The sequence below is a fragment of the Eleginops maclovinus genome, chromosome 21, assembly GCF_036324505.1.
Source record: "Eleginops maclovinus isolate JMC-PN-2008 ecotype Puerto Natales chromosome 21, JC_Emac_rtc_rv5, whole genome shotgun sequence".
Classification (NCBI taxonomy): Eukaryota; Metazoa; Chordata; class Actinopteri; order Perciformes; family Eleginopidae; genus Eleginops; species Eleginops maclovinus.
In genome coordinates this window covers 14481254-14501411 of record NC_086369.1, presented here as the reverse complement: position 1 = coordinate 14501411, position 20158 = coordinate 14481254, and the positions used below count along the sequence as shown (strand labels likewise).

General features: G+C 41.0%; 1 protein-coding gene across 3 annotated transcripts; it reads left to right on the top strand.

Annotated features, from left to right (window-relative positions):
* The first annotated feature begins 432 nt into the window (after positions 1 to 432).
* On the top strand, positions 433 to 12031 carry hnf4g (hepatocyte nuclear factor 4, gamma). 3 transcript variants are annotated; one of them, XM_063912134.1, is made up of 11 exons: positions 433 to 660; positions 5420 to 5579; positions 5760 to 5854; positions 6565 to 6671; positions 6764 to 6913; positions 7279 to 7366; positions 8007 to 8159; positions 8699 to 8748; positions 8939 to 9125; positions 10120 to 10239; positions 10628 to 12031. In XM_063912134.1, the coding sequence occupies exons 1-11, from the start codon at positions 630 to 632 to the stop codon at positions 10735 to 10737; spliced, it is 1251 nt and encodes a 416-aa protein (XP_063768204.1). In that variant the 5' UTR covers positions 433 to 629; the 3' UTR covers positions 10738 to 12031. The 3 variants fall into 3 exon arrangements, with proteins under 3 accessions (XP_063768204.1, XP_063768203.1, XP_063768206.1); XM_063912133.1 differs by lacking the exon at positions 433 to 660 and adding an exon at positions 3674 to 3874; XM_063912136.1 differs by lacking the exon at positions 433 to 660 and adding an exon at positions 4288 to 4874.
* The last annotated feature ends 8127 nt before the right edge of the window (positions 12032 to 20158 follow it).

Below are 20158 nucleotides of genomic sequence, written 5' to 3'. Positions count from 1 at the left end.
CCTCTGCTGGTGTGTGTGAATATAACATGGGCTTCAAACAATAAATGCAATACTAGATAATAAAATCACCGTTTGGTTTCCTTATTGGTTTATCCAATATGTAACTTATTGTGAAACACATGAGAGTGGGAATGAAACACACAGTTTATATATATTTCAACCTGTTTGCTAACACTTAACCCCTGTGTGTGTGTGCATGTAGCTGGAGTGAAATAAATGTTTAAAATTGTTACTTTTTCACCATTATTTTGTGAAACATTACCTCAAGCCTCTTGGATCTGCCACCTTCTGCCCTCAGAAGGGGTGTTACAGGCCCTAACTGACACACACACACACACACATGCACACAAACACACACACCTGGTGATCCTTTCCTTTTGGTTTTTATGGCTCTTGGTTACTGTTTAACATCCCCACCCTGCTTTGAGTTTGTTTAGTAAATCGATCTAATGACAGGGCTATGGTGGCGCCATCCAATGTGTCGCTCCATGAATTATATGCAGCTCAGCCCTCCAACCTTCCCTTTTTAATGTTGTCGAACACCTTTACCATTTACCTATTCTCAGCGGGAGACTAATGTCGCATTGAGGGGCCGAGCACTACCGCAGAGCAACGGCACACCTGGATAAATGCACATCCCAGACGGAAACAGAAGCACAGGTAAGTCAAAGTCCTCCCATGAATATATACCATTATTCATTGCAAAATATCCAAGTTAACTGTAATAATTCTGAGTAATGCGGTCGGTTTTTAAAGAGGAAGTTTACCTTAAGCACTCAACCAGGGTTTTGTTTCTGCTAAATCACGTGGTTTATTTTATTTTGGAGTTAATGCTTCCCCTCGCCGGAACTTTGTGTCTAGTCAAGAAAGCTAGTATGATTTTGAATTGTAGGATAAAAATGGGGTTTGCCCAAATCATGTAGCTTATGTGTTGTGTTTTGTCCGGTGTATTTAATCAGACAGTGTCTGCAGACAGTATTTTGTGAAAACAGATAAGACAGACCCACTTTGTCATGCATGCTGTGCTGTAAAGATCTTGTGATAAACTTGTTCACCTGTACAAGGATGTCATCAATAAAAAGAGCAGTGTTACAGAGCAGCAGGTTGCTAAGCAGAACGATGGTAATACAGATGCATGGTGCACATACTGCTACTGAAAATACATGTAATACACACAATTCTATTCTATTTCTTCCTGTAATTTACTGTAAGGTTGATATTAGCGGGTACATGTTGTTACTCGAGGGATTTTTAAGGGAGGTTTATAGGACATTTTGCAGAATACATAAAGGATGAAGGAAATTGTCTGCTGTAAAGTGTTAGAGTGTTGTTGACTAGTTAAAATGATTCTTTAATACGTTTCTATTAATTTGCACAATATAAAAGTAGTTCAAAAGAATAAAAAGCTTTCAAAATTAAAGCTTATCTGTCAGACGAGTCTAAAGAGTGAACAATATCCTACTGTTTTTTACTACTGCCCAGGTATCAGGAAGTAGTGGTATACTCGAGTCAGTTTGCTGGCTGAGCATCATCTGCCGCTATTAAAACCTCTAATCTAAATAGAGGCGACAGTATTATGGCCGGTTCACACAGAGGCACCTCTTAGCGCTGGGTTTTATGGCTTTGTATGGCTTTTGGTTGCTAAGCAGACAAGGTTTCTCAGTGACGAGCTGTTCAGCTGAAGAAATCATCATGTTTACAAGTGTGTTAAACTACACATTTCTTTCAGTATAGTAATGTTAATACGCAGAGTATCATGTGTTTATATCCACTGATTAGCTAAAGTGATTGGGACATTGCATCTCGATAAATCAAGAGGGCATGATTGGCCAAACATTGAAAGGGTAGAAAGGAAAAGATCACATGCACTCATTATGGAAATAATAAAGACTTGAATTCCTAGGCGTGTTGTCCTTGCACTTACACAAGGAGGGTGAGGCTGGAAGAGCATTATAAACCTTTTAACTTGTTCAGAAAAGCACAAACGAGTTTCACTTTTGAATCAATACTGGGTTTTATCGGTCCTCAGAAAACACAACAAGCCTTTGCTTTCATTTTGTATTTTAAACCACCACTCCCATGCAGTGTATATTCACACGTTACCCCTTCTTATAAGATGCACTTCCATATTTGATGAGACGATACATTGAATCCACTACACTCATGCTGCTGTGTGTGTGTGTGTGTGTGTGATTGTGATTGTAAAGAGTAAATTCTTCTTACTCCTCCAGAAAGCTGATGAGTCAGCAGACCTGGTTAAACTGTAGTCTCTCACTCCTCTCTCTATCCGTCTCTCTCCCTGTTTACCCCAGCCTTGCGTATTAATTAAGATGTCAGTTATTACCCTGTGACCGGATACTAATTGCTTTTTCTCTTAATGTCCCCGAAGTAATCTGTGATAATGTACATTCTGATTTACTCAGCCTATATTACCCCAGTGCCTGCTCATTTACTGGCTGCGTTGCTGACTCTCATTACTGATGTAGGGCATCAAATGTCCCATAATACTGCCTCTTATCATTTACGGCCCTCTCTAACACAATGCCCCAAACTGATTACCTTTAAGCCACACAAAAAGATTTAGTGCAATGAAACTCCCGGTGTAAAATGGCTGCGTTGGGACATTGTACAGGTTTATGGTAGTAAATTACAGTGTGTTTACAACATTCCTGCACTGAAGAAAAGGCAGCTCACTGATAACTGTTAAACCTGTGCCTTTGAGTTTCACTTACTCTCTTCAACAGGCATTATCAGAAGTAGAACCACACAATAATGCATGGCGCTCTTCAGGTAGTAACTTGTTTTCCATAGATGATTGGCTCATCATTATCAAAGGGAAAGGAACAATGGTCATTCATCATTAGCAGTCATTCATCATTAGCAGCAGCCTACAAATGTAGATGTGAAGTCACAAAACTGCATTCAAATCCTTAAAGTATCCAAAATCAAACCCACAAGAAATTGTTTAAAAAAAAGACCTACTCAGCTATTCAAATGTTCAAGTAAAAGTACACATTAACTTAGAAATTGACATATTTTATTAACTTTTATGAATGAGGGTCGGATGTTAAATGAGGGAGTGTTTGTGGAAGAGGTACTGGAAGTTATCAGTGTTTTCAACTCCACTTTGTGTCTTTATAGATTATATCTGCTGAGGTGGTGGTGCTATTACTCCACTATTGATTAGATTAGGAGGCCTGGGAAGGACACACACACACACACACACACACACACACACACACACACACACACACACACACACACACACACACACACACACACACACACACACACACACACACACACACACACACACACACACACACACACACACACACACACACACACACACACACACACACACACACACACACACGATGTATGTGCCTGTAAGAAATACCATTCGCCCCACCTTAGAAACATATCCAACCTTCAGAATCTGATAACATCTAGCTCATGGTGAAAATAAAAAAGTGGAGTGGGTGAAGGGATATATCTCCTTCCACGCTATCTATCCATCCCCTGTGATAAGTGCGAGAGAGGACAGATAAGTCATGTGCAATAAGGTGAGAAGTCTTTTCCATGGCTCCTCCCCTCTCCCTGTTTCTGGCCCAATCAAATGGGATTATAGATCTTTTATGCCAGGGATCTCCCTTATCATGTCTGAAGGAATTAGATGGGTTAGCAGCAAGAGAGGCTATAGAGTGAGCTGAGAAGAAGAAGAAGAAAGGGTGGAGAACAGTAATGAAGTATCCTTCTGCTCCTCAGAGTAAGTCTCTGTTAGATATGGAAGTAGCAAACTATTGTGAAGGCCTGGATCCCTCATACAGCACACTGGGCTTTGAGAATGCAGAGGTGCTCTGTGGAGGAGGAGGTAAGTGCATGTGGACACACACACACACACACACACACACACACACACACACACACACACACACACACACACACACACACACACACACACACACACACACACACACAAATAAGTGGCATGCACATAGAAACACCTATTTGAGAACAAAAGGGGTTTTGCATTTGGCATGTTGAGTGTCCAGTGTCCAGAAACAACACACCATCTTTAAAATCACTGATACAGACTGATAAGCAGCGTATCATACATTTACTAAGTGGGACTTACTATGGACAGAGAAATAAAAAAGGGTCATGTACTGTGTGTATAATGAATCTGTAGCATCTTATAGCACCTTCTGATGAGTGTTTGTAACAGCTCGAGGAGGAAGTGTGAAGTATGAAGAAGTGGCCAGCAACATGCAAATGAGTTGCTATTTGCAGATAAGTAAATTAGTAAGGGTTTGCTTTCTTATATTTAGGGATTAGGAAACTTGTGTCATTTGAATGTTGGGCAATAGTGCGTGCATCTAGTTGCCTGGTTAATTAATTGCACTTCACTGTTGTTTCTATATTAGTGTGTAACTTGAATCTGTGGTCGTGTAGGAAAGAAAAGTGCTGGGATTCAGTTGTTAAAGCATGAACGTGTTTAGGAAGGACAGGCATGTATGTGCCATAAAGATATGTTTTATTGAAGAGCTTGCACGCAGCGCTGCACTGATGTCACAGCACATGAGCAGAAAGTAAGTCGAACATTGACTCATCTGCACTGCCTGGTGTGAGGCTGAGAGACGTGTGTGTGTGTGTGTGTGTGTGTGTGTGTGGTGGAGGGGGTTGTCTGAAAGTGTCTTTGTTAATGCATTAGGAATTTTTACCTGCAATGAATGTGTAGGGTTTCACTGAAATGAGCAGTCGTTGATGATTAGGGTTTTTATTCTGGTTAAGAGGATGCTGCTGCTAACAACAATGCTGTCCATAATGATTCTGACAATGCTGATGAGGATGAGGAACAAAAACTGCCAATTGTAATGCTTGAATGCCGGTGACTTGTCTGCCATTCATTCTTTTCCCTGATTTATGTTTAGTTTTATTCACAACAAACCTCTGCAGTTACACTGTTGGGTAAACACAGGATATCTTTGCTGGAGTATTAAGATGCTATAATCCTGCACACTCTGGCTTCAATTATCTGAAATGATGCAGTTGCAGTCCTATCATTAGACCATACTGAACTTTTCCTCAATGTGTACTACAATACTGTCTTTCTGTTTGTTGGTTTATTTGCATTTTTGGAGTCAGAAGCGACCATATTTGGAGGCATTGGACCTGGGGAATTGCGAGGCCCAGCAGGTCCAGATAGCCTACAGATAGCATTTGAACATTAGCAATCATAAGGTATCAACACACTAGTGCTGCTCTTTTCATAGATTTCTGCTTCTAATCAAACGTCACCACTACTTGCAGTTAGTGGTGTTGCCCCCTGCTGGCATCTAAAAAGAATGCAGGTGTAAGGCTGCATGCTGATACACAGATGTATGAGTATGTCTCTGTGTGTTTACCTGTGTTGCAGACAGCATGCCGACAGAGCCCAGCCTGTCAGATGGGGTGAGCAGTAACTGCGCCATCTGTGGAGACAAAGCCACGGGGAAACACTACGGAGCCTCCAGCTGTGACGGATGTAAAGGCTTCTTCAGGCGCTCCATACGCAAGAGCCACGTCTACACCTGCAGGTACAGAGAGCAGCCACATACTGTGTGAGCACATATTAAATCATGCCACACTTGCATAGGTACCATAACATACTCTTGCAGCCTGCAGATCTGAATATAACTCTTAACTTGTCACTGCATGGCACATCTTTGTAGTGCTCTGTGAAGCTACCTATACCATTGTACGTGTGTCTACTGCAGGTTCAGCAGGCAGTGCATTGTGGATAAAGATAAGAGGAACCAGTGTCGCTTCTGCAGACTCAACAAATGTTTCAGGGCTGGCATGAAGAAAGAAGGTAGGGAAACATCTCTGGACGATCTAAATTGTGTCTAAATAGTCTAAATTGTGGATAGATATTGATTGTGTATTGTCAGAGGTAGAGGCTGTATGTGTTTATTTTACATATGTTCCACTGACTTAAAGCAGAGTCTTTGCATAAACCTGGTGGCCCTCAGGGAGAGGCTGTCTTCAGAGATGGTTGAAATGGGCTGGGCAATAAAATAGGTGATTACTTTGTGTGTGTGTGTGTGTGTGTGTGTGTGTGTGTGTGTGTGTGTGTGTGTGTGTGTGTGTGTGTGTGTGTGTGTGTGTGTGTGTGTGTGTGTGTGTGTCTGTGTGTGTGTGTGTATTTATGAGGGGCATAACCTTGGCAAGGAGTTATATGACACCTAATCATGTGTTATTCAAACATGTTGTTCTGGATTGCAACTGGTTAACGTTTGACTCCGGTTGCTGATGCCAGCCTGTATGACTATTTTTCTTAAATATTAACTTCCACTAGCCACAGCTCTCATCGTTTGCATTCAGGACTAACCCCCAGCTTTGAACACGGCTAAATTCCTGACACTAAACCAGGATAGACACTTGAATTTAAGAAGATAGCTAAGCGTACTCCAGGTTAAAAGCAATACATAAAATACAAGAGGTTTTGTCTCGTTCTTTTTCCTGTTAATTGCGTTTTCTGCTTCACACACAGAAACCTTACAGCTGTCTGTTTCGTTGTAGCTGTACAGAACGAGAGAGATCGGATCAGCTCCCGAAGAAGTATCCCTGACTCCCAAGACTTGCCCCCCATTACTATTTTGGCTCAAGCAGAATCACTCGCCCAACAGGTGACCATCCATTTCCCCGTGCATGATTAAATTACTTAGACTAGGAAGGTGGTGGATTGTGACCCTGGAACCCATTATTTGTCTCCCTCCAGGTCATTGCTCCGGTCGGATTAACAGACATCTCGGAGCATAAGTCGGCCACTGTGGGAGACGTATGTGATTCTATGAGACAACAGCTGTTGGTGTTGGTGGAGTGGGCCAAGTACATTCCTGCATTTGGAGAACTGCCGTTGGATGACCAGGTACTGGGGCTTTGACGCATGATTGGTCAACTTTGATTACGCTGTTGCTTGCAGGAAATCCTTATGAGTTTAAATCCCCTGCCATTAATGTAAAGTGATACCTCTCAGACAGTGTTTTTTAAAGTATTGGTCATGTTGAAGCGTGCCTGCAGCATCAACAAATACTTTATTATAACAAAGCTCCTTAAGTTGGGATGAAAGAAGATTAAATGAAAGACTACCAAACTAATACATAAGTGTAATTGTAGATCTTACTTAAATATACAGTCTAAACTACAGTTATGGCCCCTTTGTGATGTGTGTAAGGGCAAAAGGGGAGGCATTGTTAGGGCTCTTTGCTTAACCGTGTGTGTGTTTGTTTCCAGGTGAGTTTGCTCAGGGCTCATGCAGGTGAACACCTTTTGCTCGGGGTCGCTAAAAGGTCAATGCCATTCAAGGACTTCCTGATTTTAGGTAGGCACTCACCAGTAAAAAAAGCATCTTATTTTACCGTGATATAATCAGGTGGTTCACTCTTCAGTGTGATACTGATCACAAGACACTTCAGTAGGGTATAAATATGCGTGGTTTCTAAGGGAACGACCTGATATTTGAGCAACTATGATGAAGGAACACTGAACTAATCATTAGCCAATGATCCATTAATGTAGTATTCCTGTTTTTTATCTATTATATAGCCCTTGGATTACCCAGGAACTAAATGTTAGCAGTTCATTGATCATTAGTTATTTCGTCCCTCCTGCCTTGACAACTACTAAAATGGTTGAAACTGTATTGTGAAGTGTTTGCGATTAAATGTTGAATTAGCTGAGAATGATTAACCAAAGGTGATTTCTTTGCAACTTCTAAAGTGTCTCTTGTAAACGAGATTACTCATTAGCTAGGCATGTTGATACATGCATCATAGTGCAGGCAGATCTATCAATACACTCAACACACACTGTGTCCATGCTATAGGGACTGTACCATAACTTCACTGAAACGGTTAATAAGTCAGATTGAAACTGTTCTTCTCGAACGGTAACATTTGTTCTCCTCACACGTTTCCCCCCCTCTCAACGCTGGTACTAAACGGTTCCCTCTGTGTCTACAGGAACTGGCTGTGTGATCCAAAGGAACACTGCAGAGCAGGAGCTTTTTAAGGTGGCCAACAGAGTGCTGGATGAGCTGGTGCATCCCTTTCAGGACATTCAGATAGACGACAACGAGTACGCAGCGCTCAAGGCGATCGTCTTCTTTGACCCAGGTAATAAAAAATAAAAGTGTTTGGTGATTTTACCCATCAGGGAATTTGTTTGGTATCTAGATACATTTCTTGTCTCGAAGTAGGTAATGCAGTAATAATACAATACAGAATAAAGCACAAAGACTGAATATCATAGTAAGTATTGACAGAAGCAAACCAAATATTTGACCCTTTGTCCAAGACCCATTAATATTTCTGTGCAGATCCCTCCTCTCACAACCCATCCTGTCCCTCCGGTTACATTTCCCCTCTAAGTGAGATCCCAATCCCTCCTTCCATTTTTTTATCTCCTTGGCCTAGTGTGAGCACAGTCCCTGCCCCCATCTGGTGTTACCTGTCCCCCTTTTCTCTCCCCTTCACTAAAGCTCCTCATCCTACCTCCATGCCCCAGTTGGACCATAATCATTCCATCAATTCCACACATATCCTCAATTCCAATCCTGATCTTTCTGATTTTTTTCCCCCTCATCCTCCTGTCCTTCAATCCCTTCCTCCCCCCCCCAACCCCCACTTCCACACAACGCCTTTTCAATCTGCAGATGCAAAGTCTTTGCGGGACCCGTCGAAGATCAAGGCCATCCGTCTGCAGGTAGGTCGAACATTTGATAGGTCTTTTTTTACTATGCTCTATTATCATTTCCATTAAACGGTGTTAAAGAGGAGCCCCCTTACTACCACTGTGGCTTTTACTTTGTATTTTATTAAACATTTAATAGATAATAATCCATCCAATTACTTTAAGTTTATACTGACGTGGATTTGGCCTTGTGTTTATGTAGGTCCAGATGAGTCTGGAGGACTACATCAATGACCGTCAGTATGACTCCAGGGGTCGTTTTGGAGAGCTGCTGCTCCTGCTGCCCACCCTGCAGAGCATCACCTGGCAGATGATCGAACAGCTCCAGTTCATTAAGCTCTGCGGCCTGGCCAAGATAGACAACCTGCTGCACGAGATGCTGCTGGGAGGTGAGACCCGCCCGTGTTTCTGCTTGTAAACCTGCAGGAAGAAAAATAGGTTGACCTTCAGCGAGGAAAACAAAAGATCCAGAGGAGCTATTCAATGATAAATGTGTGCAACTGGGCAGGCATGAAGAAGTGGAGAAAATAAACAATAAGTACATCTCCAAAGTTTTCCTGGATATACACAATAGGTGAAAGTTTACAGAGAGTTGCTTTACCCTCAGATAATCCAACAACAGTCGACAAAATAAACAAACACATTGAAAGATGTATGAATAAGGAAGTCTGTATTTAAAGGTAGAATGCATCAAACATATTCTAAGCAGAGCCATGACAGAAAACACAAGCACAGGGTGAGGTGGGGAAAAAAGCTAAGTCATCTCCAAAAATGTCTTCCGTGTTTCTCCATATATGCTAAAAACAACCCCCGATATGACAACCTGACTTTGAAGACCTTTACAAAAAGAGAGGTGTGTTTTATTTTTCAGCATCCTGTAGAAATGTGGAACAAACCAAGCACAGATAAAAACTAGTATTGAAATATTTTGGGGCATTATATTTAGTTATGTGAATCGTGCCATTGATGAAACATAGTGATGCTGACAGACATTTTCAAACCAAGCCACACAATTAAGGAAGTGAAACTACACAAATTCCCTTCCTTTTCTTTACAAAAATGAGGGTTTATTTTAGCATGCAGAGCTTCTTACATAAATCTATCAGCTTTTTAAATTAAGTTATGGAAGCCTGACTCATTACTGTATAAAACATGCACACATGCCAATACAATTTAGAAATGAAACCTGAATAAATTGGAAAACTTGACTCCCACAATTAATTAAAGAAAAGGGATTTATTTGTGCTCTGGTTCTTAATGTTTGATGGGGGCTTGTTAGGCGAGAGAAGGAAACTAGGTTTCATTAAGTGTGTGAGCCTTTAAATGCCACCTTATTAAATATATGTTTCTAGATTTCTTTATGACAACAATGTATGTGTTCAGGCCTTTCGTCGGAGCCCTCACACCTGCACCACCCGACACACACCCAGCTGGCGCAGGACCCTCTGACTGGCCACACACTGGTCATCAGCACCATGCCTGTCACTCACACTCCACAGATTGGTAAGAAACACCTTCAGTCACACATGAAATATCAGAGCGACATGATGTCCAATCCATCTCTTTGCAGGACATGTCACAAAGTGGTTGTGTTTCCATTTCCTTAGTTGAAAGGAATAAATAGACCACCTGAATGTGAATCCATAAAAATGTAACATTCAGAAGAATTGATGACTATTGTATGATTTAATTTAAAATAAAAAATGCATTTGGCGATATCACACCCCCTAATGGCCACACAAGATTGATGGGGGCTGTTTCTATAAAGCAGCAGCTGTAGACGTAACATTTCCCGTGGGCCACAGTCAATACATTTTACAGTCTTTGTGGATACAATATTACCCTTTTCATAATATTTGTAAAAAGATATAATGTCTCTCTCTCCCTGCAGCCTCTCCTGACACTCCCATCCCGTCGCCCCCTCAGGGTCCCCCCCCAGAGAAGTACAAACACTTCCCGCAGCCGCTCTGTCCTCCAGCCAGCCCCTCGCCCTCCACATAGACGGATCTCTGACTTCTGCCTGCACTCTGTCAGAGAAGCTGACTCAGTGTCCTCTATACATGCTCCGTCATGGTATAAAGATTATGAAACCTGTGCCTGTTCAGTGTCTGTGGTTAGACTTTACCCTGCCTCCCCCACATGCAACTCCTGGTGATGTTGCAACAATAACTGAGATGTAATTAAAGGTTCTATTTCAATATGGCCCTCTCTAATTCAGTGGGTTTCGCAACACATACGGGGCATATTTGTGGTGACCTGAAAGAAATACTCGTCTTTACTCAGTATTTCTGTTTCACAACACTTTTAATGTCAGTAAAGTACACACTTTCACAGGACTGCAATTCAATGTGAAGCTAGATATTCTCCTGTCAAAAACCTGAAACCCTTTTGATTGTTTGTTTGACAAATGTCCTACTTTATCAGGCACATATTTGCATAAAAAGGCCCCAGGGTTAATATGTTTCTATAGGTGCAGTCAATCACTAATGCACAGGCGAGTTCTGACAATGTGTACAAGTACAAGTACTAGGTAAAAAAAACTGCAACAGCAAGGAGAAACCTAAATCAGGCCTGCTGTCAACAAATTGAATGCTCTGTCTTGTTTATATTATATATACATTATGAATTAACGGTCATTGTGTATGAAATGTGTGTGAAATTCAGGGACATGGTTGCTTATTTTCAGGATTTAGGTTTCCTATCTAAAAAGACTGTATGGAGTATCCAGAGGACTTCACTTTTTTTAATAGTTGAATTTTTGGATTAAAAAGGAGAACATGTAATGCTCTGTATTTAATACTGAGCCATGAATACATATATCAAACACTATGCACCAATATCTTTAACACACATCTATTAAGCAGCTATACATGATGTAAATGGGTCCAGAGTGGCCAAAATCTACATGATGTTAACAATAATAATATCATTTATACATATATTTTAAATAAGTTAAATGCAAAAGGTATATGGATGAATTGTAATATTTTACTGTATATAGACAATGGAAATATTTGGTATTTTACATTTTTAGAATCAACTGTATTGTATTTTATAATGTGTATAGTTGTTAATTCATGCAGTTAATTGAGTATTGTATTTGAACTGAATGAATTGAACAGTGAGAGACTCCGCGTGGCACAACAGCCCCCTCTTGCTGTCACAAGTGGAATCACAGCATTGTGATGAATGTAAATGGACTCCTTATTGTACACATTGTGTGCATCATTGGGAAACTGTGTGTAATATAAGAATGCATTCATTTGTTTGTATAAATAAAGTGTAAAATGGAAAAAGAGAAATTCCTTTTCAATCAAACACGCATCTGTTGCCGCAGACACAGCAAACTATTTCAATAGATACTGCTAAAGAATAAATGGAAATTGACATTTTTCCATTTGATCCAAAAACGAAAAACAATTTCAACAGAGAGATGATGATACATTGACAGAATGTATTTCAATATGGTGTCTCCACATGCAAGAATACAGAGTGTGGTGCGTCCATTACTCCTTTCATCATGCTGCCTCACGGTTCCATTGGTTAGGGGTGTATGGTGTGTATGTAAAGCTTTATTGGACGCTATTGAGGCTGCACTGCCGGATGCAGCTGCTCATCTAAAATCAAACGAGTTTCCCCCACCTGAGAAAACACACTTTGGGACCAACCCTAAAGCCAAACTAGATTGTTAAACGACAATGGGAGCTGGAACTGAGCTGTGCCGGGGCCAACTGTACTTTTAAATCTGTTATTTTGTTTACGTCCATCCATACACAATCATTTTCCAGGGTGTGTGTGTGTGTGTGCAGTGGATGAGACCGGGGGATAAAGCCGAGAGCTCTTATTCTCTGTATATTGTTGTGTGACTCGGAGACAACGCTCAGGTTATTTATGGTGGAGGAGATGATGCTGTCTAGAATCAACATGGCCAAATCCTCCTATCAACTTCATAATGGACAAGCTACCTGGCTTAGGTCAAAACAATACCACCCACAATGCGAGGATGTGTATGTATACTGTTTGTGTGTGTATGCCCCTATACCTGCAATTTATTTATAATCTGTGTGCTCCTGCGTGTGTGTGTATGTGTGTGTGTACCGAGGGAGCTTTAATCAAAGGCCCATAGTGAGGAGATGTGGGCGCCCTGTCTCTGTCTTTTTCCTCAGATAAAACTGCGTGTTAGCATGCTAGTCACATATCTCATCTGAAGTGCACTAGCCCCCCCCTACACACACACACACACACACACACACACCTCGTCGCTGCCCACATTGACAGCACGCTATTACACACCGGTATGATGCTCGCTCCACCTGAGGAGGGCGACGAGGGGGAGGAAGAGGACGGAGGAGCATAGGATGGACAGGAATATGATTTTTTTTTGTCTGATTTTATTTCCAGACTAGGAGCTGAATATTTGTGTTTTGACATTTGGTTTGCATTTTGAAGTTGAAAGACTTAAATAAATATTAAGAAGCTCTCAACTATCATGTGACACTGACAACAACTCACTAAATGTAAATCCAATCCAATGTCTTCTTTTCAAAAAGTGGTTAACGTATTTTCATTTTATCATTACAGGGATTTTTCAAAACTTCAATTAATGTGTGACCTGTTTTAATGAAGGGTATTTCCACATCTCTGGTCATCTGTTCATCAATAACTGATCAATCCACCCCCCCTCCCCATCATCACTCTATCCACCCTTTCCTCGTGTGACCACTAGATGGCAGTACAGGTCTGTGGTTTCAAAATTAAAAAAACTCCCTTTAATGGCTGAAGCTAATCTTATGTCAATATAATCCCCAAAAGGGTAGACAAATCTATTTAATTAGACAAATAAATAATCTGTTATCGTATTTGATTGCCCTTAGCATCACGTTCTTGCTTGGTTACCGCAGTTAAGATTTGTATATCACAATTATTTTATTGTAAAGAAAATAAAAGTCAGAAACATACTCACAAATATTTCATTGTAAAATAGTTACATTTTCATATTTGTAACTACAGTTTAAAACAAGTCTGTTGAATTAAATTATCTTGACAATACATACTGTGATTTGTTTGTTTTATCATTCTGATTGAGCTTCACATATTCAGTTTCCAATAGATTTTGTCAGACAATTGGCATAAAGATTGAAAAAGTTACACGTTTGCTGTACACCGTGCAGGGGAATATTGGCACGGTGGAAATGAATGGCATGTGTCAGCGATCCCAGATTAGAGCCGGAGATTGCAGGCTATCATTCCTCACCAGTGCATTTACCCATAATTCCCCCCTGTCTCCAACATATCCGATGATACCTCCTCTAGGAGACAAGGTGAGCTGTACGAATCTCTGCCGCCAACTCTGGAATGAATTTAAAACCTCTCCTGAGTGATTTTCTGTGTCTCTGTCCTGCCACTGTGTGTGTGAGTGTGAGTGTGAGTGTGAGTGTGAGTGTGAGTGTGAGTGTGTGTGTGTGTGTGTGTGTGTGTGTGTGTGTGTGTTGCATGCATTTGTGGTTTCTGATTATACCACAGCATGGAAGGAAAATACAGTGACAGCTTCATTTCCAAAGCTGAGTTCACATAAATGAGGGATTAAAGCAAGCAAGAGGGTTAAGGCTCCCCTCGGCCTTCAATGACAGCTTTCCCTCCCTCAAATCACTCTCTTCCTCTCCTTGTTTGTCTCTTTCTGTCTCACCCCTCTGTCTGTCTGTCTCCATCTTTATTTTTGTCTCTCTTTGACTTCCTCTTTTATTCTCTCATTCCCTATCTGCTTTGTGTTGACACCGCTCATTTCGCCTGCAGAGATAATACATGCAGGTATAATGTTGACTTCACACACAGTGATTTACACGGTTGCATGAAACTGGGGAGCTCTACATCATAATGATGGGAACCAGGTTAAGGCAATGAAACTAGGGGTTAGGGCCTGGCACGGGTGTGTGTGTGTGTGTGTGTGTGTGTGTGTGTGTGTGCATTAGGGAAATGAAAAGGGGTGGACCGCTGATGGCTTCAGAGATGCAGACTTGTTAGAATAAAGGAATATAAAAAAGACCAGAGAAAGAGGAGATGACAAGGAGGATGATAAGATGAGTAGTGCAGCAATAATACAAAGAAATGGTCCTGTGTACCCCGAGATTACATGGGGGATGAGATTGGAGAGAGGAGCGGGGTAGATGGGCTGACCGGGGCATATGTAAAAGGGAGAGAAGGTAGCATGGAAGGGAGTGAAAGAATAGAGAAAGATGATGTCAGCTGGAACAAACTGGTGCGAGGGGAAAAAATGGAGGAGAGGAAGAAGAGGAGAAGAGAGGAGGTATTACAACTCAGGACGAAGCAGCCCCACTCTGAATGATAAGTGTCTCACGCACCGCGGGTTATGGGAAGTTCACACAAACAAATGACTCCCATTTGCCAGAGGCGAGGGACACAATTGAGAAGGAAGGGGCAAAAGAGAAGAGGAGGGGAAGAGGAGAGAGGGGAGAAGAAGGTGGGAGAGGACTAAATACTGGAGCCGTGACTTCAGATAACTCCATGTGCATCAAGGAAATGCTTACCTCTCCCCCCCTAATGTTTTATCAGCATAAACGTAAGCACCTTCAATCCAAAGGATATTAGGAACCCTGCAGTGAAGCGCAGTAAAAGTCAGTGTTTGGTTCCTTAAATCATAGGGCGCCTATGGACCTTGGTCAATAACACTAAATGCATTGCAAATTGTAGAGTGTAGGTGGGCTGTGTTTTGCACCATGAGAGTTGATATCAGAGAGTAATAAGGGTGCATGAATACCACCCTTATTTAACGCTAAGCAGCATGGAATCAAAGCTATAAGTACGGCTGGATACCTTTCATTCTAAAACGCCTACGCTTTGTTTCTAACCATGTGACCCGCAGGCCAAGAGGCTGCAGGGTTTTAGGGTTAGGCGCTTGTTTGGGAGGAATGACAACCCTCCGGGACCCCGCTTCTTAAAAGCATTGACCAAACAGCCTCAGTGTGATAGGATTGGATTCACTGGCTAATGCAGGGTCCAAACCATGACCTTCAGTTCACATTTCTATTCAGAACAACATGCAGCCATGCTAGCAGCTCTGCAGCACTGTGGGGAGCTAAATGCTAATGCTAACATTGGGATGTTTGCCAGGTATATTGTTGACTGCCGGGAGTACTACAGGAAAAGTCAGGGGACTACCAAAGTTATTAGGATTTACCATCTGCTCACTATGAAGATGTATTCCAAATATATTTACAATAGTTATTGAAAAATGTCACTAAATTGCCAAAACGTCCACTTGAGTTTAACCATAAGGACAAGCCAGGGGATTGCCAAAGCCACTAGAAATTGTCTTCTGTTAAATGTGAATGTCTAATGTCCATCCAAGCAGTGAAAAAACCTGCTAACTTATATGGTAACATATATATTGTGTTGTACATCACAAAGTATTGTCATGTATGTGGAAATAAACACAGCCTACCTTGCATTCAGCCGTGAGCTTGAGGGTTGGTACGTCATGTAGTCTTCCTGCAAATAACAAAAGGAAAATGATATAATAAACAAAGATGTTTCAAAAAGGCACAATAGTCTTTATCTAATGTATCTAAAACATATTTGTCAAGTTTTAAGTGCTTGTTCTCAGTCCTTGAGAATCAAAGAGGAAGAGCTTTGGACCATTTTTATGTTCTGCAATCAGGGAGAAATCCATCACCGAAGAGGCAGAGATGGCAATTTCCCCAGTGACAGTCCCATCAATAGTCCATAATGCGATAATGCAGTCACAAGACATGTTGTGTCTTGAGTAATTGGTGACCCTCACTTTTTCTCAACTGGAAAGCTTCCATGCTCTTTCCGTTTTCATCAGTTCACCAGCTAGAAGCAAGAAGTCTATCTTTAAGGAGGGATTTGAGGAAGTTTCTTAATTTTAAGTGGATGTTTTTTGCAAAGCACATCTTTACAAAACATGGTCTAAAATATATGAACGTACAAATCATCTTTAGGTGGATTTGCCAGTTGCTTCAGTGAAGGTAGCACTGGTTAACATTAGCATGCTAACGGACATTTGTGAAAGTAAGTGCTGAGTAAAAGTTTAATATTCAAACAGAAAAAGGGGAGATCAGTAGAACTAGACAAAAGATACTTTTATCTCCAGTTCACACGACTGTTGGGTCTCCATTTAGAATTTTATCATCAGAAACAAACCAAGTGTAAATAATTTGCCTTTCATAGCCGAGGCAGGGCCTTTCATTTCCAAAACAGCTCCGGATATAATTATTTTACCCCGAAATTAGAACTGAGCTCACTTTAAAGGGTACAAAGGATTTCAGATTTCACTGTTAGCGTGTAATTAATTTTATATTACTATTTACCTTTTGCGTCAGTTAATTATGATCTCTATGGAGGTGTGCGTTACACAGACACACACTACCATCGCAGTGTAGAGAGAGAGACAGTGGGGGTGAAAAAAAGTCAGAATTTTACACACATGACTTCCTGTCCTAATCAAGGGCTTTCTCAACTCCTATCTGAAGACACACATGACTGCCTCTTTTAGCGGGGTACCTACACAGCGTGGATGTGTGTGATGAGAGTGTGTATGCGAATTGCAGAAGCTCACCAGCCCAGCAGCGGAGTGGTAAAGCATATTAGGCCGCAATTGCGAAAAGATTGCAAAATGTGACATCCTTAATAGAGAAAGATTACTGTGTGCAACCTCACTTTGATTTGAGCTGCATATATTTTCCTCACACAGACAGGCTTCTGGACAGCACTCTGCAGAAGGGATGCGTTAGCCTTTGTGTGTGCAGATGTTAACATGAATGCATATGTATTTGAAAGCAATAAAGCCGCAGCGATCAACGATCACTTCCGACAGATGCATTTATTACACCTGTCAGTTTTTAGCTTAAATTAGTTTCAATTGTCAAAAAAGCACATTTGAAACTGTCTTTTTTCTATCATAAATGACATTATGTGAGAAGCTTTTAAAGCTGAGCTGCGTGTTGGTCAAACAGCATGGAAAGTGAAAAGAAGTTGGATGTTGTTTTCACCACTGAAGGTAAATATGTCAAGTCATAAATGCTATTTAGCACATGTAGCTTGAAATAACACTTACCCATAAGTTGTACAAGTAAATGGACTATTGCATGGTGGGAAGATCTTACTGTACATGCGTTAATAGGCCTAGTTTCAGGCAAATATGACAGTAAATGTTCAGATATAAATACAACTTGTGATCACTTTGCTTCATAAAGAAACCTTTGATGAATTTATATTCTCAGCATGAATCAGTGAAAAGTCCCAGAAAGTTTTGAATTTCCTTTAAGGCCTTCAAATAGACTCTGCCATCCATCTTGGGTGGTACACAATGCACACATTAGTGAGTAGCCCACCCTTAGGGCCAACCATTTGGTTAATTAGGAAACGCATCTGAGAAGGTTTACCGCTCATCTCCACTTCATTGTAAAAACAATCTCCATCACAGAAGCTTTATCAAGCACAGTCTCTCAAATCTGGAACTGTGTCAGGGGGGAGATGTCAGAATAAAAGTGTCCCTCCTCAGGTCAAAATATTCTCAAGTCCCCGCGGTGGACTATCAGTATCAATCAGAATTAAAGTTTGTTAGCGCGGAGCCGCAGATGTGAGCAGGACAAGGGCACCAGGGAGGTCCTTTATTTAGCTAATTCCTCTCTATTTGAGATGTACATATTTCTACAGCGCTCTGATAAGGCCTTGGGGACATGCATGTTTTAATTAGACCTGAGCAGCCTGAGCAGCCTGGTTGAACAGTTCATAGAAAACTTTGAACATTTTTGCAGAGAGCCTTTCTCTCTTTGTGACAGGCAATGTGTAATTAGCGGCATATGTGCATTTGCATATATGCACCCTGTGACATGTTGCATCTTATTTGAATAAGTAGACATGTCTCAATGTGATATCCCTGAAGTGAATACATGAATATGAGCCGCTAATTATACCAATCTTGCAAATGATCTATTTAAATATTAATATCTTTTCACTTTGCATTGTTTGCTGGGAGCTTTTTTAGTCAGTGCGTGTTTGTTTGTGTCACTTCCACCTAGGCTGCGGTGGGTATTGTCCTGTGTGTGTTACAGATGTACGTGTGTGTGTTGTTTCATGTGAGGATGCATGATGGTGTACATGGTCTCTAGTGGAAGTCTTCTTATTGATACACAAACAATAAAAGCCAATCAGTGACGTACAGTGTATAACAAGCTCTGGAACAGGGAAGGAGCACCTGGAAAATAAGTTGCCATGTTTTTCCTGCTGAAACTAGATCACTGTCGTAGTTATGAGATCTAGTTACCCTGATCTTTCCTCATTACTCTACATTCCTTGTTCTTCCACGTGGCACAAATGAAAATGCTAATTGTGGCATGTTTTAATAATGAATTAAACATTCCTTTTGAAAATAATCAACATATTTAACATTCTTAAGGAGGCTCTCTATAAATTGCTATTCAGAAATGTTGATCAGGTCGTCTGGTTGGACTGGTTAAAGGGCCCCTATTCTGCTCAATTCCAGGTTCATATTTGCATTTTGTCCTCTCCTGGGACATGTCTCCATGCTTTAATGTCCAAAAAGCTCTTAATTTTTCTCATACTGCCTGTGCTGCAGCACCTCTTTTCACCCTCTGTCTGAAACCAGAGCCCAGTCTGCTCTGTTGGGATTGGTCAACTGCTTAGAGATGTCCCTTCCCTTAGACTATCACGTACAATGTGTTGGAGCGCTAGCCAATAGAAGCGCCAGTGTTGCGCAGTGATGTCACTATGTCGGAGAAGTAAACAAAGGCAGTGGGGGAGGGAGGAAGGCCCCTTTAAAAGAGTGACTGCAGTATTTCAGTATATATATTATCATTTAAAAAACCTAGTGGTTATGAAACGTCCCTGAATATCACCGAACAATAAGAGACACGACTTTACAAATGCAGGAGTGTGTCATATTAAAAAAAGACATTATATTACAGCGTGTACCTCCACGAAATGTGAAGTGCTGCAAAGCCCTCCTCATATGTGGTTTAAATAAAACATCTATAGTGATATCAAGAAAGGTGGTGACTCAAAACTTTCAATGGAGGCCTTAAAATGACACTTCAGATGCTGTGCAGAAAGTCATTATTTAAATATGCTGCTATCATAAAGAGGGATATACCGAGACACATTTACTACGCAAACATGGTCAATCACATGCACTCGCATTACAAATGGTTTTATGATATAATATTAGTTTTGTTGTGGTTCAACAGATATTTGTTCCCATGCTTCATGTCTCGGGGAGGAAGACAGCTGCACGGAATGAATGCATGCTTAAATGAAATATTCTGTTTATTCAGAAGTTAAGAGTCGAGGTAGTTCTTCTTCCTGACCATATGTAATTGCACTCATCTTTTGATTCCCTGCACTGATGTTTGCCGCTAAGTGT

What these genes read in the sequence shown, in the direction of transcription:
- hnf4g (XM_063912133.1), top strand. Translation starts at nt 3,745, where the DNA reads ATGAAGTATCCTTCTGCTCCTCAGAGTAAGTCTCTGTTAGATATGGAA. An exon ending in AACTGCCGTTGGATGACCAG is followed by an intron (nt 6,914 to 7,278) that starts GTACTGGGGCTT and finishes GTTTGTTTCCAG; the next exon opens with GTGAGTTTGCTCAGGGCTCA. An exon ending in GCACGAGATGCTGCTGGGAG is followed by an intron (nt 9,126 to 10,119) that starts GTGAGACCCGCC and finishes GTATGTGTTCAG; the next exon opens with GCCTTTCGTCGGAGCCCTCA.